This window comes from Coturnix japonica, chromosome 14, assembly GCF_054131305.1.
Source record: "Coturnix japonica strain WE chromosome 14, WE-NBRP24, whole genome shotgun sequence".
Taxonomy (NCBI): Eukaryota; Metazoa; Chordata; class Aves; order Galliformes; family Phasianidae; genus Coturnix; species Coturnix japonica.
Genome location: NC_140676.1, coordinates 10,901,900 through 10,923,808, shown reverse-complemented (window position 1 = coordinate 10,923,808; position 21,909 = coordinate 10,901,900). Strand labels below are relative to the sequence as shown.

The window sequence follows — 21,909 nt, the reverse complement described above, 5'->3', positions numbered from 1 at the left end:
CACCGGTGGAATACGATAGGACCTTGCTGCTTCCCTCTTTCATCAAAGCAGATGTAGATAATTGCAATTGGTGCTTACTAAACTGCTGTCAGTATCTAACAGTTTCATATGGAAGCTATTGCTCGCTCTGTGAAAAGAAAACTCAAATCAGAATTTTATCTTCAGAAGGAGACTCACTGATCAAAGCCGCACATTTTTGGTACTAAACCATGACCTGTACTGCTAGCTTGAATGCTATTTTACATTTATCCCTGTTTTCCTATGTGGCACTTAAGGAAACAGAGCCTGGTTTGTAACCATCTTAAGCACAAACATATGCCATCACTTGCTGCATTCTTACCCTCTGTAATTTTTCTGCCATTATACCAGTTTAAGCTGCTACCAGAATTATTCCAGGATGAGGAGAAGGTCATCAGTCCCACATCAGCCACCTCTTCAGGCCGTGTGCTGTTGTCTCGAACTCCTGTAAAACCAGCCAAGGCCAAGCCAGGTCAAACTAGCAAGGAGCATAAGAAAACTGTGGGGCATCAGGTGAGTTTAAGGATGCAGCTGTACTAAATAACCTTGCTCTTTATCTTACCCTGTCTGGGTAGGTCTTTGGGTATGCTGGTGATTCCTGGGGTCCCCAGTTGTGCGTTACATATAGTTTAGGCAAATATACCATAATTAGTAATATACTTTGGGCCAGAATTTCAGGGAGCTCAATTCTTATTATGGTGCCTGGTCAGTAACTAATGTTTCCTCAAGATAGGTTTAACATGTTTGATGCTGAGAAGCTTTGAAAATCTTGTATTGTGTCTTTTTGGTCATTTTTCACATTCTCTGGCTCAATTTCAAAGTATGAGTTCAATCCTCAGAAGTCTGTCAGGGGGCTAAATGTAAAATATCTGTCTGTATGTGCCAGAATTGTATTAAAAGTATGTACATCAGTATGGCTGAATTCATTGCTAATTTCCAATCAACAGATTTAACAGACGTTTACTTAGGATGGTTTTGTCCTTAGCTAGTGCTTTATGCATGATGGATTACCCCTTGGAATATTCATTGAAGCCAGGGAGAACTTTTTTTGATAGTTTGGTACTTGTTTTGATGTATTTGCCAGCCTGTATTGCTGTGTTATTGAGCAGTTCTATTTTCCTTTGCCTGGGACTTCTAGAATATCTCCCAAAGTTCTAATCAGTAGGTGTGACACTGGAATCACTGGGGCCAAAGAAAATGATGAATGTTCTTTTCTGTTGATTTTAAATTTGATTTAAAATGGATGTAAAATTAAATGGCTATTAAGTGATGCCATGAATTTCACTCATGAAGAGATGGGTTGGATAAGTCTTAGGGTAGAAGAGATAGGCATAAGCTGAAAATAACTCAGTTTCTCACATTTTTTTGTAATTTATCACATGCCTGTAGGGAGTTTTACTTTCATAAAACTTAGCATTTAGAGCTCTGGCTGTAATGTCACAAGTTGGTGTTTTGTTTTCTACCAGAAGCACTATCACAAATAACTATTGCTCAGTCTGCTCTCTGAGATTCTTTCAAACATGGGAGTTGAGATTATTCCTTGATGCTTTTCCCTTCTTTTTCAATAAGTTTCGAAACTCTCTTCATCTGCTGATGGAAACCCTGAATGCTACAACTCCACACTATGTGCGCTGTATTAAGCCTAATGACTTCAAGTTTCCATTCACGTAAGTTGTTTCATGTATGGTTCATATAGGCCTGTGAATGAGAGGGAATTCCCCAAGGACCTTAGGGTCAAGGTTCTGCTAAGCATTAGCTCAATCAAGAGTGAGGTGATGTGCCTCATTTCCGTTGTTATGTGCTTATTGTGCATGCTGGTGTGCACTTGCAGCAAGGTATGTTTCTTCTTATGTATCTTTTCTTCTTGGGTGATGATATGCGAGAAATACCTGCAATTTCATTTTAGCTTACATTTGCTGGAATTTGCTTTTGCTGATTCCATTGTTTTTTTATTTCCAGTTATTCCTAATCTTTTTTTCATATATGAATTTGCTCAGAGCGTTTCTCAAATGCCTTATTAGTAGCTGGGCACACAAATACCTCCATGACCGTGTGTGTCAGGAAGGCTGGTGAGAAGTGGGACAAGGCTTCTGTAGATAAGCATCTTGAAGCAGCTCAGGCAATTCTGAACTCCACGGCCAGGCTGTTCTCTGTTACTGCTGAGCTGTGGAAGCACTACCTGTACTTGCTATCCAGTTGTCACATCCCACAGATACAAAGGTAGCAGATAACACCGGGCTGACCCCACACCTACGGGTTCTTCTTATTCCTGCACAGATTTGATGAAAAGCGAGCAGTGCAGCAGCTGAGAGCTTGTGGTGTCCTGGAGACCATCCGAATCAGTGCAGCTGGTTTCCCCTCCAGGTGTGTTTGCTGCTTTTGAGATTGCTTTCAGCTACAGTTATTCTTCATAAGAGAATTGTTTGTTGTTTGGACTGACGCCATATCTATTTTATGGAACAGGTGGACGTACCAGGAGTTCTTCAGTCGTTACCGTGTTCTGATGAAGCAGAAAGATGTCCTTAGTGACCGAAAGCAGACATGTAAAAATGTCCTGGAGAAGCTGATTCCGGTACTAGATGTAGTCCTTAGAGCATTTGGAATCTGAAGGAATAAAGATAGGTCTCCTTGCTTAGTGCTGTCAGCCTTTGTCATACCTCCGCTGCCCCTTGCTTTACCTCCTACCTCCTTTTGCAGCCCTGCATTTCCAAACTATGCCATTAGCACCAGAATTGCACCTGAACTGTTGTGGTTTCTTGGTTGTTGTTTTTTTAAGAGCCAATGAGCAGTGAAGGAAATCAGGCTACAAAGAGACAGTTCTAAGTATTGTCCAGGTAGAGGGTGATTAATTGAGATTTACTGAGAAGAGAAAGAAATAAAGTTTTCTGAAGATACAAAAGCAAGAAATTTACCTTGTTGAAATGCAATGCCAGTGTTAAGATGTTCATGGAAATAAGAAAAATAAGTACGCTGCAGACAAGTTGGTGCTTGGCTTTCCAATTTCTGTGTCATTGACTGGACTTAACTAAAATCTTTTGCCATTCATTTCAACTTGACCATCAATAAATCAACAGATTAATTTTTTTCTATCATACCTTTGTATGGTTTCTATTGTCTCAGGATTTCCCTCCAAGGAGCACTGCAGCCATACAGAGACAATATTATTCTTTTCCTGCTTTGGTTTTAAAGCTTCAGATCTGTTTCAGGAGCATAGTTGTGTTTTGTTTTGGCTCAGTCCTGGTGGCAGTAAATGATGAGTACACGTTTGAAGCCTGAGCTGTTTCCTTTGTACTGTGTAATATCATTGAAAGTGGGCAGTTGGGAGGGGGTCATCCACTGCTTAATCAAGAAATTACAAATATGCATTGCCTGTATCACTTTCATCCTCTGGGCCCCTTCTTCATTTCTTACAGCTTTCCATGTCATTCACAAATTTATGGCAATCTTCTTTAAGCAAATACCTTGTTTTATTTCTTTAGGCCCTGCTTGTGACCTTATTATATTAATTTGTTAATAGAATCATATAGAGAAAATACTCTCCTTCACTAGCTAATTCAAGTCTAGATTTACTTTAAATATTACAGAGGTAAATTTGTGTCTTTACTAACAGTACTTTTCATTTAGCCATCATGCCTTTTTTTCTTTTTTTTTTTTTTTCTTTTTTTTTTTTTTTTAATCTGCTAACATTTAATGCTATAACTGATCATCTTTTTACCTCTGAAAATAGGACAAGGATAAGTACCAGTTTGGTAAGACAAAAATATTTTTCCGGGCTGGTCAAGTAGCCTATCTTGAAAAAATAAGGGCAGATAAGTTGAGAGCTGCCTGTATCCGCATCCAAAAGACGATCCGAGGCTGGCTGATGAGAAAGAAGTACATGCGTATGAGGAAGGCTGCCATCACCATTCAGAGATATGTCAGAGGGCACCAAGCACGATGGTAAGCAATACTCTGGGGAAAATCCACGCTAGCCTCAATTCAGATACCTTTAAGTAGGACATTTAAATGTGATATATTTGCTCTCTCCTTTCTATGCTGGCTGAGAGGAAATGATTTTACAGGGAAATAAGGGAAATTGAATATAATGAGTGTGTCTCTCCTGCCTGTTTTTGACCTTCATAAGAGGACAGTAGCACCGTGGCCAGATGATGCTTAGAACAATATGTTGTTAGTGGGAGAAGAATAAAACTAATACTAGGAGGTATTTCTGCGAGTGAAGTAAAGCAAGACTTCTGGTTAAATCGTCATTGCCCAATTTCCATATCCACTCCTGTCTGGGTCTGTGCAGCTAGAAAAGTGATTTGTCACCCAGAGTGCAGCTGTAAAGGGAGTTAAGTCAGCCAGAGTCATTTGTTTGGATTTACTCCTGAGGGATGGCCCTGCATGAGCCAAAGAGTAGGAGTGAGGGTGGCATCATTAAAGACAAAATGGTTTTGAAGTTCATAAGTATCTACCTTTGAGGAGAGGCTTATGTCATGATGCTTTGCAGTTGTCTTCCTGAGAGGACCAGGAATGAGCAAACATTTTATACAGGGTGAGTTTAGGAGAGGAAGTCTGGAAGCAGAAATAGGTTTAAAGCTGGAGGAAAGGGGATGAGAAATGAAGTTGGTTTGCCAGCTCTATAGCACAGTTTCTAGAAGTGAAAACAACTCCTGAAAACCTTGCAAGGTTTCTGTTTGTCGTTCCGTTGTACTGCCATTCGGTAAAGTAGCAAGTCAGTATGTGGTACTGCTGACAACACTAGGAAGAAACTGAAGGAAAGAGTGTAGTTCTAAAGAAAGTGAGTAATGTTACAGGGTGTAAAAACTAGTATTCAAATACTGAAAAGCAATTACAGGTACTATTGTAATCTTTCTTCCATAGCTATGCCAAGTTCCTACGGAGAACACAGGCTGCCATTATTATTCAGAAGTACCAGCGTATGTATGTGGTCCGCAAAAGATACCAATGCATGCGAGATGCTACTATTGCTCTTCAGGCTCTCTTAAGAGGTTACCTGGTCAGGAACAAGTACCAGATGGTAAGAAATAATGTTTTACTCCTTTACTCTAATTTCATTTCCACATACCTTCAGAATGAAGCTGCTGTCTGCTGTCCCCTTGGGAATCTGCATGCTGTTATGTGTAATGCACGGACAAATGGATGGAGAGGCAGCATCTCTCTTAGAAAGTTCTGATACTGATCAATGAACTACTCATTTCAGAGGTATTCACATTGTCATCTGATTTGAATGCCTAGACTTTCCATGCAGTCAGTGAAGCATCTAACAAGGATTTACAGACTTGAGGAGATGCTTTTGTTTGTTATAAAGAATGTGGAGACGCTTCAAATAAATACTGAAAATAGATTTCTGTGGATATGCCTTCATGAGTCCAAATCAGCATTGCTCATATCAGTATGCATATATGATATGGTAGTATTCCTATTCCATTCCTAATTTCAGTGAATCTGTAGAACCATGTAAATGTTAAGAGAATATGGGAAGGACATGAATGTTGGCCTGGATATACCTGAAAAAAAAAAAAGAGATTAAATCTTTGGCAGATTCTTGGGGTTTTTTGCATTGATGTTGGCTTCATTTTGGAGATAAATTGCTGTAATCCTGCCCTACCGTTACTGATCACATTTTCTTGACTATCTTTGATAAAAAATAAACATTGTTTTAAGGAAATTATAGACCTCCTTTCCAGTGGTTATAGCACTGGAAACAGGATTATGATTCAGATGATTAGGTTACAAAATGCCAGCTTGGATGGCACTTCTCTGTGAGAACAGTTTCAAGTAGTATCCTTACCAGGAAGTTTGAAAACAAACAATCCTTGATTGGAATTTCTGAGCTCTCTTTGCTTTGCTTGACTCAGCAATTTTGTGAGGGTCTTTGTTTTTTTTCTTTAATTAGAATTCTTGGCATCTTCAGTATTAAAAGCCATATTTTATGTAGTAAGATTATATGTGTTCATAACCATAGTCTGACAGATATGACTGCTGACAGTTATGACAGTGAGATGCAGGTCACAGCACAATGTGGATAGAGGCTTTCCTTAGGAAAATGGTTCATCTGCAGGAGATGGTTCTGTAGACCTGAAGTTAGTCATGTGAGTGGTATATACCACATCTGTCCTGTGGCATGATTGTTAAACAGATCCGTTTTATTCCCTGGTAATAGAAATGGGTCGGTGAGCAGGGTGATGGTGGGTACGCAGTTGGACTGGATGATCTTGGTGGTCTTTTCCAACTTTAATGAATCTATGAATCTGTTGTGTGTTTTTGGAGGGACCAACATACGAGGTGGTTGTACTTGCCTGTCAGGGAATTTCCCCTTTGAGAAGTAAATTGTTCACCACAGTAAAACACAAAGTTCTCAAGATGGACGGAAGGTGCATTAACTGCATCTGAGACATGGCATGTAGGTATCACCCACATAGAGGTGTTATTTTATAATAGCTGAGATACAGGGATGTCCAGAGACAGAAGCACAAGCTCTGCTTGCTGTGCATGCAGAGGCAAACACATCTGCTCTGAAGTTCATGATGATTGCAGGTGAGTGAAACTGAAAGGTCGTCCTGTGACTGCACCCTCGGCTGAGCTGTGACTGTACATAATATATGGTGCCCGTGTTGGTAGTTAGGATTGTGAAAGGTATCTGTTGTTGTTTTTATAACAGAGGACATGGGTTGGCAGTCACATGACTTACAGAAGGAATTTGAAATTGTTGAATCATCTATTTCACACGTCCTGGAGAAAGCTTCTGCCTGAGCCTTGTTTGCTTGAGAAAGCCTTGTTTGCTTCTGCAACGTGCTTGTTTGCTTAAGAAGGAATTTAATTTCTCCAGAACTTTGATATCAGGTTATCAGGCAATATTTTCCAGGAGAAAATACCTGATACATTAAGTGACTTTTCTGATACTCTCACTGGATTGCATGGGTGTGAGAATTCACTGGCAGATGAGGACCATCCCTGCACAATGGAGGTACTCTATGGGACTTACCGCTTCCACGCTCCAGGTGATAACGCTGTTGCAAGCTAGTTGTATCTTAGTTGTTAGGGCACCTGTGGGTAACATGGAAGACTATTTCAGGGTGCAGGTATGGATGAGGGAGGAGTGCTGACTTTGTTGCTTGCAATCAGAAGGACTTTGGCTTTTGACCTTGCTGTAGTTTCTTGGGATCTGTTTCCTTACCAAGTTGTACATTTTAATTGAGCACTGGTGCTTCAAGTCCTTGTTTTTTTCTTTAAAAATGAACGCTAAGGCAGAAAGCTTCTATTTCTTAGAATATTGCCACTTTGCCAGTGAACCTTTCAAATTCATTGATCTGAAAAGGTAATGCTTTTAACGCATTTCAGTACATTTGATAAGAAGTATAAAATACAATAAAATTTGATTACAGTACTGGTTTGCTTTATCAGCTTTATGGTAAATCTGTGTAAGAATGTGAAATTGTGTGTGATCTTTAAGCTACCAAATCCAGTAAGTAACACAAGATCTTAAATAGTTTTGCTTTTTAGAGTAAAGTTTGTAATTTGCAGAAGCTTTATTAAGCGAACTCTGAAGTTCTCAGAGTCCTGGGAGCCTTGTGGGTTTACACATGCTCTCCCAGCTTAGCTGTGGTCTATGGGAATCCATGGGTGCAGGATCCAGAAACACATGGCGGAATCTTCCTAGTGGAAATCTCTGGCTGATTGCTTGATTATTTTTCGTTAAAGTGACATTTTAAAAATAGTTACATCTAATTATTATTATTTTTACATTGCAAATCTATAACTGAAACTTCTGCCATCAAATGAATTGGAATTATCACAGTCTAAAATTTCTGATTAAAATAAATAGAGAGAAAAACATTTCTCCAGCTGACAAGTATAAGGAGGGGCAAGCAAAAAGAAAGAAAAGGAAAGAACACGTACTAGAGCTTGTAATTCAGTCATCTTAGGGTATGGCTGTTCTTACTAACAGCTGCTATAATGTGCTCTGGGTCATAATGTGTAATAGCTGCACTATGTGTCAAGTGCAGTGATTTTGTGCTGCGTATTGATGAATTCTGTGCTGCATATATCAATGCTTTTAAGAAGTTTAAAAGTAAAAGAAACAATAAAAAAACCCATTCTAGTCATCTGGATTGTATTCGTAATCTTGCCAAAAGGTACCATGTATTTTTATAATTAGCTTCATCTGACATCAGCAGAAAGGAATGCTTGGTTCTTTAACATGTCTCTTGTTCTTTCTTTCCATGTCCTTAATTCTGTTTCCTTTTCTTTTTCTTTTCTCTTGTCTTCCTTATTCATGTCTTCTTTTCTATTTTCATTCCAGATTCATTTCTTTTACACTTCCCCAGTAGTTTCTCTTTTCAGACTAAGGCGTCTCTATTTACATCATCTTTATACCTTTCATTATGGAGTCAGTTTAACTGAGCAGGTGTAACTCTAATAACACTTGTGGTGTTTTTTCTTAACTGTAGATGCTTCGAGAGCACAAGTCTATTATTATTCAGAAGCATGTAAGAGGCTGGCTGGCTCGAGTGCACTACCATAGGACCTTGAAGGCAATTATTTACTTGCAATGCTGTTACCGGCGCATGATGGCCAAGAGAGAACTGAAGAAACTGAAGATAGAAGCTCGGTCTGTGGAACGCTACAAGAAGCTTCACATTGGCTTGGAGAACAAGATCATGCAGCTGCAGCGGAAAATTGATGAACAGGTAAAGCTCTGGGAAAACACTTGGCAGTCTTGTATTTTCTTCTGTAGCACTGTGGGCATTCATTGCAAATCTCTGCTGAAGAATGCTGATAGAAGAGAAAGGCAGGCAGCATTTGAACTGAAATTGTAAAACATCTGTTTGTATCTCTCAGAAGCACTGAGAGAAAGCATCTGCTCCTTGAATTTCAGTCTTTCATTGGAAGCACTCCAGTTGCTCAGTTGAAGGGGAACCTGAGATGATTGAGTTTGGTGTTATTGGGTTCTTTGTTTGATTTTAGTTCAGTACATTATTATGGAAACTTAGAGACTGGACTGTTCTGTCACCCCTTTAAGCAATTCTCCTGCAGAAACAGAATGAAAAGGAGAGAATTGCTCTCTTGTTCCCCTGTCTTGGTATATTCTGTAAGCAATCAGAAAGCTTCCTTAAACCAGAACTTCTCCAACTGCCTCGATGTCTCCTTTGTGTTTTGCAAAGAACAAAGAGTACAAATCTCTGCTGGAGAAGATGAATAACCTGGAGAACACATACAGTACAGAGACAGAGAAGCTGCGAAGTGATGTGGAGAGGCTTCGGATGAGTGAGGAGGAGGCTAAGAATGCAACCAACCGTGTTCTCAGCCTTCAGGAGGAGATTGCTAAGCTCCGGAAGGAGCTGCAGCAGACTCAGACTGAGAAGAAGACAATTGAAGAATGGGCAGACAAATACAAACATGAAACTGAGCAGGTAAGGATGTAGTCCCAGGTACATGAGCAGATGTACAGATGCCTGGTGTCCACTCACGTTTTGGCCAGACTTAACTGCTTTGGTTGTATGTCTGATACTTGAACAGTATTTTTAATTAGTTTTACAGCTGTACAACAGTAAATAGGCCTGATATCTAAATAATTGCACCTGTGCTTGAAGAATATGGTAAATTTATATACTGTGTGTAAATACATATACTCAGTCTAGTCAGATTTTTATATTTAAAGAATTTGCCAATCTGAATATGTAAGCTTACTCAATTAGTGCAAGATAGCACATCATACAAATAAATCATTTTACCTACCTAGAGAGTACACTTGTATAGATGTCTAAAATCAGTTCCATACACCATATTCAAAGAGTACCTCCTTACATCTTGTCTAATGTAAATAATTAGGCTGCTGAGCTCACGTATATATGGGCACTCTAGTTCAGCAGGCTTTGACTAACCCCATATCTTTGCTTTAAGTACAAATGTCGCAAACAAGTTGTTCAGTATCACAGTTACTTGTTGATATGGTGCAAGTTTGGAGTATTGGAAGGGCCATTCTGTCATTATGTGGTGCTGCCATGATGCATTTCAAGACTAGTTGAATGAAAAGAAAAAAAAATATTAATTGATTAAACAGTGTGAATCTGATATCTCTGTAAGCAGAGACAAACGAGTAACTGGCAGACCTGAGCATAGTTGAAGGGACACAGCTTTTGGGTGGATGTTAAATTACTGTGTTAGCAAATGCAAGGGAATATACAAGAGGACAACCAAATTTGTTCCTGTTTTAGGAAGATTTTTTTTTTTTTTAAAAGAAATAAATTCCATTTTTGGGACTGCACTGGAAAGTGTTATGGCATAATGGAGTGGTCGAAGGCAGTTTCAGCATCTGATCAGATGTAGAATGAATGGCTGAATTTGAAGTGGGGTGTATATAAGAAAGTAATTTGAGAAATAAAATGTCACAACTTGGCTCACAGATTTTATTCTCTGAGGGACCATTAAAAGCCTAAATATTTGAGCTCTTACAACAAGGATGTAATTGCTGTTGGTGCTGTTGATGGAAGATTAAGTGCATTCTCAGCCAGATATTGTATTATCTCTCCAGCTGGTATCGGAACTGAAAGAGCAAAACACGTTACTGAAAACAGAGAAGGATGAGCTGAACCGCCGCATCCATGACCAAGCAAAGGAGATAACAGGTTGGTGTTGTTCACTTTGCTCAGATTTTGCACTTCACGTTAGCTTGTAATGCAACACTACTGACTAAATTGATCTAATCTGCTGTACTTTGTATTCCTTATTAGATTAATAGTTTAATGTTGTAAGAGCTCTCATATGTCAGAAATATTTACTGTTTGAATTTCTGATGGTGAGTTTGAGATCTTTTTGGTGAGGATTCTCACTGCAAAGTGTTACTTTATAAAAGAAGGCTCTGATGTTTGAAAGCAAATGTTGTAGTCCCTTTGTAGGCAGAGACTTGTGCCTGATGCTTTTCTCGTTAGAAGATGTAAGTTTGAGCCAAAATTTCTGAGCCCTACCAGCTGCTGTGGCAACTGCTACTACCACTGTGCAGACAGCAGCCAGAAACCCGTAGCTCTAGATGTCAGCATTATGATGGAGGCAGCTGTGATGAGGAGTGTTTGATTTGTAGAACATCTCACATCTTGCTTTTGAAATAATGCAACATTGGCCTGGTGCCTCTTTCTTCTCCCTCCTGGCATTGCTAATGAAAGCCAGAAGCAGAAAAACTGACTGAGTCAACTATTCTGTGCTTATCGCAGTAAGTCTTTGGTCTTTCATATATCTAGCTTTACTGGTGCCTGCAGAAGCACAAATACCACAAACCAGCTTCACATATCAGAATGCATTCAATATGTGTTCCTGGTGCAGCCCTATACCTACAGGATGGATGAGCTGCATGATAGGTTGGACTGGAGTTCTCAGTTTGGGTTCATGTTCTCCTTGACAGAGACAATGGAGAAGAAGCTAGTGGAGGAAACGAAGCAGTTGGAGCTAGACCTGAATGATGAAAGGTTACGGTATCAGAACCTGCTGAATGAGTTCAGCCGCTTGGAGGAGCGGTATGATGATCTCAAGGATGAAATGAACTTAATGGTGGTAAGTGGCTAACTGTGTGAAATCAAAAGCTGTTCACAAGTGTGTTTAAGCAGAATCTGTGGGTGTAATTTAGTAACTGACTGCTCTCAACTGTCCAGTTTTTACCTACAGCTGAAAATAGAGTTTGCCGTTTTAGTTCTTGATTGAATTAGATTTGCTCAGGCAAAACAAATGCATTTAAAATAGTTGATTTTTTTTTCTTTATTTTCATTTTTGTGGTAAAAGATTAAATTTCTGCTTGTTCTTTCCTTGGGGTAATGCATATGCTCTCGGCCCTTACTTTTCCCTGAAGTTATTCACACACTTTTACCACATTCAGCTAGTATTAAATGTTTGGCAGCTCTAGGAATATTATATATGGCAGGAGGAAAAAGTGTTCCTCACTCCAGTGTCTGGAAATCTAAAGAACTACTGCTTGTGTTTTTCAATGCTGCCTGAACCTTTCCTGTAAAATGAGCTTTTCTTTCCCACAAAATGCTGCGTTGCTACTTGATTCGGCTTCCTGCAGCAATGCTTGTTAGCATAGCATCTTACCTGTCTACATAGATTTGTTTGTGAACTACTTCTCTTGTGCCACCTAAGTCTATGAGACCAGAATCAAAAACATTTACTTGTAAGTTGTGATAGCTGCGGAGGAATACCAAATATATTACAAGCTCACTTATAGGTATGAAGAGACTGTCATAGGAAAAAAATACATAGTGCTAATGATTTGCTTAATTTGAACTCCAGAGCATCCCCAAGCCTGGACATAAAAGAACGGATTCAACTCACAGTAGCAATGAATCTGAATATACATTTAGCTCTGAGATCACAGAAGCAGAAGACTTACCACTGAGGATGGAGGTAATGTTAAAAAAAAACCAACGCAACAGAATTTTTCATTGATGAATGGTTGAATTCATTCCTATCCCTTTTTTTGTGTGTGTATGTGCTTGTGAACACTGTATATTGAGAAATCTAATGTTAAGCGTGTCTTGTTTTCGTTTCCTTTTTGAGAATAGCTCATTCTGTAGTTAACTGTAATCCTATTTAAAACGGCTTTGTGAAAGAATACTTTGAATTCTTCTGCATCACAGAACATGCAGACTAAACACCTGGTCCTCCAGTTGTTTTGCATCTGTAAAAACGTTTGCCTGCCAGTGTTTATAAGCACAAGCAGCTTTTCACCACAAAGTAGGAACACAAAAAACCAATGAGAGTTCCTGAGAAGTCTGTATGCCATATATTTTGAGGATTAAAAGAGACAAGGTGGCAGGCTGCACTCTTAGGATGTTCAAGTAATGCATTCCCTATTTGGGGTGACAGCCTCACATTGATTTGCTTTTCCTCCATTTCATACAGACGAATAAAACTTAATATTTAATTGTATGATCCTCTCTAATGAATGATAGCCATGAATAATTGTGTTGCATCTCCAGGCCATTCACTGTATATTCCAAGACAACTGCATGTTTTGTCCCCTCTCAGTCTCACAGGAGCGGGACTACTAACACAGCAGCAAGCTGTCAGGTTTGTGCTCTAACTGTGCTTGGAAGCTGGCAGATGCAAAGTTATTCTGTGCATACCAGAGATTTTTATAACTGTGAGCCATCACAGAGCACCCTCTCTCTAGGTTAGAGATCTCTGTGATTTGTTTTATGGGCTGTTTTTAAAAGCATCCACAGAAAATAATTTTCCACGAAGGGTGCAAACAACACAGCGCATTCATGCTGACGTATCTTTCACAATTTGCCTTCTCATTTACACTTTTCACCTTGCAAAATTATTTCAGGAAGATGCTTCCATCTTTATAGTCAGTCAAGAAAGGGACAGTGCAACTGCGTGTGATTGGATCTTACATACAAGCCAAGCAGCATCTTTTCTTTCGGCTAACAGACTTATGTAGTTGTTATTCTAGAGCCAGTTTTGGCGTTTTTTTTTTTTTAAATCATAAATGGAAAAAGAAAAAGTAACAGTAGCGTGAATAAGTGCAGCACTGGGAAGATTAAATCTATATTCTCTTTAAAATATGCTGTTAATTTTAAGGGGGCAGTGATACAAAGCCATACCACAAAAACAGACACCAAGTCATTATGAAACAATAAAGCCAGCAACCTGAAAGTCCATTTTCTTTTTCCTGAGCTGCCAGTGTAGTTTATGAGCCTTCCTCTCAACAGTGAGAGGAGATGAAGTAGAAATGGCTGTGCTTGCTTATCTGCTAAGTCATTATTATTAATTTCTAGTTCCTTTTCTAGGCTTCAAAATTTTATGGTGCACTTCATAGTAAATGCTTTAATCTTCTTGCTATATGAAGTACAAAATGGCTGATGAACAGTTTTTTATGGACCTTCAGATGGCAAATGCTGGTCCTTGCCCAGAAGATGGTGAGAAAGCTCGTGGATTAGTCCCAGAACAGGCTGTTTAATTAGCGTAATAAAAGGGAAAAAGCATAAAATATATATTGTAGCGCCTTTTTTATATCATCCCGCTAAATTACCTTGGTTAATCATGGATCTAAATCTATACTCATCAGAGAGAGTTCTCTGTATCGGATGAACTCATGGGAGAAATAATTTAAAATGGGGGGAAAAAACAGGAAAAGCATTGGTTTACAGTTGCTTTCCAAATGATTCTAACCACGGATGTTTTTTTCTCCTTCCCCCTCCAAACAAGTAAGATTGAAAGGTATGCTTAATTATAGACCGCTCTCTGCTAGATCATCCCTGGTGCTTCCTTTTGCTAGGCTGTAGGTTTAGATATGTTTTATGCGAGTAGATCCTTTTTTAAAATAGCGTTCTGACAGCTGATGAAATGTTTTAGATGCCAGTAGCAAACTCTCAGAATCAAGTAACGTTTCTGTGTGTTATTTCTTTTCCCCAGTCTGTTTTCCCTTTTTTACTCACAGTAGTGCTTCCTTTTGCTGTGGAAGTGGAATACGTCTTGACTTCCTTCTGTTCTTCCTAAAGCAGGAACCAAGCGAGAAAAAGGCACCACTGGACATGTCTCTGTTCCTCAAGCTGCAGAAACGGGTTACAGAGCTGGAGCAAGAAAAGCAATCCCTGCAGGATGAACTGGACAGAAAGGAAGAACAAGCTCTTCGTGCCAAAGCTAAGGTGGACTCCTTCTAGCTGATCAAATGCTGACTCCAGAATATCCCTGGTGCAATACCAGCTGTGCAAATGCTGACAGGCTTTTACTAAGTCCTTATCTTCCCCTACTGCTAGCTTTATTTACCACACGCTTTATACCTGGTACTTAGTACTAGGTAACCAAATGCGTTGGGACTTTGGTGGTTTGTTTACTGATGAATAAAAATATCACAACCAACTTAAATTTTGGGGAGAATAAGTAATTGGTAATTTCATGTGGAATAGGAAGTGCTTAATCAGTGCCAGAGTGTTGAGATAAGACAAGCTTGCTTAACAGAATTTTAATTATAATTCTCAGATATGTCCTCCTTAGGTATTCATAAATATATTGAACTAGTTTTGGCATTTGTTTTCAACAGTGAATATCTTAGATGTTCTGGCATTCATTGTGCTCTGTTTTGTTACCTGTGACAGGTGCACAATTTTATTTACATTAATCAATTCTATTTCTTAAACACACAATTAAGTGAGACCATACCAATATTCAACTTGAAGTGCTCAGCAGTACCAGAATGAGTGTTTTCCAGTTCTATAGGAAAAAGTTTTCAGCTCCATTTCCTTTTCCTTCCCCAACTGTAATGAGGAATAGAAAGAATTGCTTGTTCCTTTGTTTTTTCACATTAATCTGTGTTCTTTCACAGGAGGAGGAAAGGCCTCCAATAAGAGGTGCAGAGTTGGAGTATGAATCACTCAAGGTAAATCTAAGAAGGAGTTCTTTGTTATTTTCTAGTGAGAATATTACCACCAATTATATGTGCTGGTGTAGTACATTGCGTCAGCTCTGCTGTTTCAGAATATTAGCTAGAAAAACTAGAATTAAATTTCCCCAAGAAGTGTTTTGCTGTAAAGACTGCCTTCTTTTTTGAGGTGTTGAGTGTATGACTGGGGCTTAGTGCAGCTTGCAGGTTAATTTGAGCAAAGATAGAGTGATAAATATAGCTCTGTATTCTAGACGTGTTCTTTAAATTGATACGTGCCTTGGGCCACTAACAATTAAAGTATTTCTTCATAACCCTGATTGATGCAGGATCTTCTGAGCCTTTTGGTTGCTGTTTCTTGGGACTGTTGTTTCTTTTTTCCCTTCAAATCTACACGTACTACAATACACATGTGTGGGTTCAGTCTAATGGTAGCCCTGTCTGTGAAATCCTGTTGGGCATACAGCTGGGGGCAGGGGAGGGATTGCTGGATTTGGTGCAGTTGCTCAGTGTTTCTGCCATACTGCTGGCTGATGGAATTGTCTCCACTTTTTTTTTTTTGCAGCGTCAGGAGCTTGAGTCTGAGAATAAAAAACTAAAGAATGAATTGAATGAGCTGCAGAAAGCCCTCACAGAAACACGATCTCCAGAGGTAACTGCTCCTGGTGCTCCAGCATACAGAGTCCTTCTGGATCAGCTGACTTCAGTAAGCGAAGAACTGGAAGTACGCAAAGAAGAAGTGCTTATCCTGAGGTCTCAGTTGGTTAGCCAGAAAGAGGCCATTCAACCCAAGGTAAATACCAGCCAAGAGGTTCACTGGGGTAGTAAAGTTACATTATGGAACTGGCATGCCTTATTTAATTTATCAGCCTGCTTGAAAAGGCAGAAAAAATTATCTCCATTTTAAAGCCTTTCTAAGTGTTAGCTGTTCATCCATTGCTAGTGCACAAATTGCAGCAATCCAAATTGGGAGACTGTTAATAAACCAACCTTGGGCTTATCTACCAGCATCTCATGAAGATATACAGATCATACCAGGCTGTCAAATACAGACTGTCTGGCCAGAATCTCCCCAGACTCTTTTAATGATGTGGAAATGTTTCTCATTTGGAGCAGTATTGTATTTCTACTGAGTTATGTAGTTTGACTGGGAAATTTACCATGTTGTCAAGAATTCTTTTTAATTAATAGTTCAGCAGGAGTGCAAGGACCAATTTCTGCTAAATCGAGGTGGGCTCATAAATGACAGCACACAAAAAAACAGTAAAATTTTATAAAGATAACCTGTGAAGATATATGAAATCCACATTATTTCCTGATAGGTGATGTGTTTTATGAAGAATAGATCAGGGAGTGTATTTGCTAAGAAATAACAATAAAATAAAGCTATAATTCTGATGAGATACTTAGCAAAGTAATGGCTTTGAAAATAAGTTACTTAACCTGAAAAGGTGTCACATAAACTAGTAACTAATCTGTTCCATTGAACTGAACTCTCTGGTGTTTATAACTGCAGAAGGGAATTAACAGATACATCTTCTCTTTCCTTCATTTACTGCAGAAATGGGTTTGTATTTGTCCAAAATCAGTTGAAAGTCTATGATGCACGAAGGTGTATGTACTTTGTTTCAAATGATTAATTATAAAGCAAACAAAACTCATTTTCCTATGATATTTTTAGCATTATAAATGAATTTTTGAATAGAAATCCTTGGGTAACTTATTCTCAGTGATGCTGGGACCAAATTGTTGTTTTTGCATTAGTGATGAGGGGAGGTGACTGGTGGGACAGCTAACAGCCAATTTACTTATTGGATTGGACAGCTGCAGCTCAGATAGAATTTTCTAATGTTTTGTTTCTCTTCTTTCTTGCCTACCAATTTGATTGCCAGGAGGACAAGGTACATGTTATTTTCTACAGTTGTTAAAACAGAACTATTTAATGCTATCAAACAAACAAACAAACAAGCACTAATACTTGAGCTATTGTTTCCCTGCCTCTCATATGTAGTCTACATAAATCGTAGAATCATAGAATGGCCTAGGTTGTAAAGGACCGCAATGCTCATCTAGTTTCAATCCCCTGCTATGTGCAGGGTCGCCAACCACCAGACCAGGCTGTCCAGGGCGACATCCAGTCTGGCCTTGAATGCCTGCAGGGATGGGGCATCTACAGCCGCCTTGGGCAACCTGTTCCAGTGCATCACCACCCTCTGATTGAAAAACTTCCTTCTAATATCTGACCTAAACCTCCCGTCTCAGTTTAAAACCATTCCCCCTTGTCCTATCACCATTTACCCTCGTAAACAGCCATTCCCACTCCTGTTCATGCACTCCTTTCAAGGATTTGAAAGGCCATAATGAGGTTGCCCCAGAGCCTTCTCTTCTCCAAGCTAAACAAGGCCAGTTCCCTCAATCTTTCCTCACAGGAGAGCTGCTCCAGACCTCTCATCATCTTAGTGGCCCTCTTCTGGACCTGCTTCAAGAGGAGTGGTTAGGTCCTGGAACAGGCTGCCCAGTGAGGTTGTGGATGCCCCGTCCTTGGAGGTGTTCAAGACCAGGTTGGACGGGGCCCTGGGCAACCTGATCTAGTAAAGGTGTATGTTTGGTGGCCCTGCCAGGCAGGAGGGTTGGAACTACATGATCCTTGAGGTCCCTTCCAACCCGGGTAATTCTGTGATTCTGTGATCTGTGATTCTTGAGCTGGGGATACCAGACCTGGACGCAGTACTGTAGATGGGGCCTCACAAGAGCTGAGTAGAGGGGGACAATCACCTCCCTCTCCCTGCTGGCCACCTTTTTTAATGGTTGGCTCAATCAGTGTATCTTGCTGAATGTGTTTGAAGAGCAGGAGTGTGATTTACAAATCAGGTCTCTAAAGCAAAATCTATACATTTCACAAAAGAATTCCTTGATAGGAAGAGTTACTTCATAATGTTTTTTACCTTTGACATACAATGAACACAGTCAGGTCTCGAGTGGTGATCTGCAGATACTACACAGGAATTGCTGAATGTTTGATCAGAAAGTTTATTTGAGCATAGAGTATTTAGGAAAATGGGGAACCAAACTGACTTTAAATGAGGGCTGCTAAGTGTTACAACTTTAGCAGTTAGAGTATTCTTGAGGATATAAGAGTAACTAGCATTTTTTCCTTCAGTGCAGAAGCAATAAATGCATGTTGCTAAGGCAGTAGTGGCAAACGAGTACAGTATTTTTACTGTGCAACAAAAGAATTGTATAGAACTGACAAAGACCTCACTGTAATCTTGGGAATCATTTTTTGAGCAGCTTATATGTTTTATTGGTTTTCATATTAGATAACACAAATTGTATCATGTGTAAGAGTTCTCCAAAACTTACGTCTAAAAGTTGTTCCTTTGAAAAATTTTACACAGGAAAATAGCACTTAATTGTTTCGAAAGTCAAAAGGAAAAGTCAGAATTACAGCTCTTAAATTCATTAGATCACTGTGGTAATTATCCATGTCAATGACTAAGATTAGACTGGACTGACTGACTGCAAACACTGGTTATTTATTTCAGGATTTACTGAAGAAAAGGCAAAAGTGCCATAGTAACATTCAAAACTGAAACAAAAATGGTATTTTGATGATATCTAGCTTAAACAATTTCCAGTCCTTGCCTGCTTTGTCAGAGCATTGAAAATACATGAAGTGAAGACTTTATTTATGAGATTCAGAAATAAAATCTACAATAGAATTAGGCTATATTTGTAAACTTGTTGCAAAATTATGCTGCCTGAAATTCAGTATGCAGTAATATTAAACCAAATGCAAATCCATGACTTCATTTCCTTTCAGACGATTAAAATAAAAATGGAACAAGGTTAACAGATGTACCCACTCAGTAAATAGATATTTCAGCATGTTGTATGCAGTCATTTTAAAAGATATACCAAGTAGCTGTAGTAGTTACAGACCAAACTCTTGCCCCTGAAGTACCCAAACTCCCTTTCACAAGTTGCTTGAGTAGGGTCCCATGTGAGTAATGTGACAAAAAGATGGATTCAAAAAAAATTACATTGTTAAATTTACCCTGCAAATTCTCATTCTTTTTCCAGAATACCATGACAGATTCTACAATCCTCTTGGAGGATGTGCAGAAGATGAAAGACAAAGGGGAAATAGCACAGGCATACATTGGACTGAAGGAAACAAACAGGTACATGTTCTCTATATTTAATTTACAGCCATTTGTAGAGGGGGTTATAATTTGATTTGATTAGTGAAACTGCTACGTACAACATTTGAAAGGATTAAGAAACCATGAGGACATGTCAAATCATGATTCTTGGACTTGCACCTTCTTAGCATTTAATTGACTACATTGCTCAATCTGGGTTCTGTTCCACATGCTGTTTGTTAAACATTCATCCAGTAGTACTCATGGTTGTCTGTCCTAAGATGTATATTGTAACAGCATGAAATGCTGTAACCATTTTGGCTAATATAACAAGCTAAATTTCATCACTGGGAAGAAATACATATAAACAGGAGAGGTATTTCTCCCAGTTGTTTTAGACAATTGTTTCTTTCTCTTTTATTGTAACTGTAATTTACTATGTAATGTCCTTAACATGTCATCTCATCACCATCATGTATCTCTCTTGTATTTTTCTAAACACTTTTCTTGGAAGGCAATCTCCCCAGGACTATCATATGCTGAATGAGGACGGAGAGCTTTGGCTGGTTTATGAAGGGTTAAAACAGGCCAACAGGTTACCAGACTTCTCAGAATGGTTTTCTCTTTATTTGCGTCTTCTCTTCTAGCTAACTGTGCCCCTTGCTTTGGCTACAGTATTTCTTTTTGCTTACAAAAAAATCTTTGTTGGATTTTCCTCAAAGATAGTTGCCAATGTTTTTGGCTTTCCACATTATGTTATTTGAGAAGCTAAGATGGCAACAAAGAGTAGGTAATTCTGACGAATACTTGCACAAAAGTAGACTCTAAAATGCCAGAAGATCTGCAAGGGGAGGGTTTTTTTAACTATGTGTTATTTGTCTGCCTTTATATTGGTTATCAAAATTAATGTACTGTTGGAATAATTTCAGCATTCTCTTAACTTCTGAATAGTTATGTCTTGCTCTCTTTATTCTGACTTGGGTTCAGTAAATGTAACATTATTTTCACACACATCTCTATGCAAGATTCAGAGTGTAACAGACAAGAAGGAGGCCGCAAACAGAGAAGCAGTTGTTAGTTCATTGTGGTGCTGGCCAGACCTTGGTACAGTCACCGTGGCTGCTGCAAAGCCTCATGCTGGTTGGGTCATTGGGCAGCTCACCTGGTTAGGAAACACAGTTCTGGTCTGTGTGTGTGACTGGGCCTCTGTAACATATCCTAGACTTCCAAAACAATTGTTAGACATGTCTTGGCACAACAGATTCGCAGTGCTGATTTTCTTAAATATACACGTTTGGTAGCAGTAACTACAGAAGGAGCTATTTTGCAGTGAGCGCTACTAACTGAAGTCTTTCCTTTCCTTGTGCTTACAAATTCTAAACCTAACACAGTCTGTGAAGGTGTAACTTAGAACAAGTGTTCTGCGGAGCAGAATGCTTGAGTGAGAGTGAGCACTCCATGCCTCTTCCTTTTTGTCCTAGCACTGTAGAGACAACAAGTTTTGTATTAATGGCAGAGCAATGCAGGTAAATGACTGTTTGCCCTCGTGTGCTTGATCTGTCTGGTTACTAATAAACGTGGCTGCCTAATGCATATTTAAACCCTGAAAGATTGTCTAATTGAACACTAGCAGTCTCCAGTAGTGTCATTTCCTGTGTGTGTATATTTATGAAATAATGAGTCAGAGCTCTTGAACAGTGCCTTGCAAACATGAGTTAATCCACGCAGCACTGCTTTGAAGGAGGCTCTTGCATCTTATCCCCATTTCACATAAGACGAATTTGAGACATGATTTGCCCAAGGGAAAAGAGAGAGTCAGTGGAAAGGGTGAAACAGAGCTCCTGGATCCCAGTCCTGGGTTTGGTTCTTTAGTTAGCCATTCCTGCACAAGTAGCAAGCCCTATGATTCTGTCACAGGCCTCTTCAAAGTATTTATTTTAATGTAAGAATGTGAAGATGATTTATTATTAATTGCAGTCAAATGGTTTCTGACTGAACAGAGTTAACTCTAAAAGGATTTTCCTTTGTTAATATTGCAGGAACATAACTTAGGTGTTTAGGCTGTTCATTTTACACATTTGATATGATTTGGATAAAGCCTCTCTTGCCCCTTTACAAACAGGAGCAGTCTGTGAAGGCATAGCAATACATTCCTTGCCACATTCTCAGCAGTACCACGCACAGTATGTGCTCCATCACAAAGGAAATGCAAAGCGTTGTCACAATTAGGTTCTCTCCACTTTTTGATCACACAAACTTAATTTAATTAGAAGGCATACTGAAGGGTTTAAAGAGTACTCTGCCTTTTTCATTTTCCTTTGCAAGCCGTGGCTAATTGTTCCTGAGCAGCAGCTAAACTCCCTCTGA

The 21,909-nt window shown here is 39.2% G+C and overlaps 1 protein-coding gene across 12 annotated transcripts in view; it reads left to right on the top strand.

The window, feature by feature from the left end:
* Nucleotides 1-21,909, top strand: part of MYO5A (myosin VA) — an 88,449-nt gene that overhangs the window by 52,530 nt on the left and 14,010 nt on the right. For 4 of the 12 annotated variants that reach the window (XM_085515546.1, XM_085515544.1, XM_085515537.1 and 1 more), the window contains exons 15-30: nt 370-531; nt 1,588-1,685; nt 2,296-2,382; nt 2,482-2,590; nt 3,746-3,957; nt 4,882-5,038; nt 8,472-8,711; nt 9,186-9,434; nt 10,556-10,649; nt 11,420-11,568; nt 12,301-12,414; nt 14,517-14,663; nt 15,341-15,394; nt 15,963-16,190; nt 19,481-19,581; nt 20,057-20,137. In XM_085515546.1, coding sequence (XP_085371672.1) covers nt 370-531; nt 1,588-1,685; nt 2,296-2,382; nt 2,482-2,590; nt 3,746-3,957; nt 4,882-5,038; nt 8,472-8,711; nt 9,186-9,434; nt 10,556-10,649; nt 11,420-11,568; nt 12,301-12,414; nt 14,517-14,663; nt 15,341-15,394; nt 15,963-16,190; nt 19,481-19,581; nt 20,057-20,137 — 2,282 coding nt within the window. The remainder of the gene's footprint in view (nt 1-369; nt 532-1,587; nt 1,686-2,295; nt 2,383-2,481; nt 2,591-3,745; nt 3,958-4,881; nt 5,039-8,471; nt 8,712-9,185; nt 9,435-10,555; nt 10,650-11,419; nt 11,569-12,300; nt 12,415-14,516; nt 14,664-15,340; nt 15,395-15,962; nt 16,191-19,480; nt 19,582-20,056; nt 20,138-21,909) is intronic. The other 8 variants (XM_085515545.1, XM_085515538.1, XM_085515536.1 and 5 more) reach the window with 3 other exon arrangements.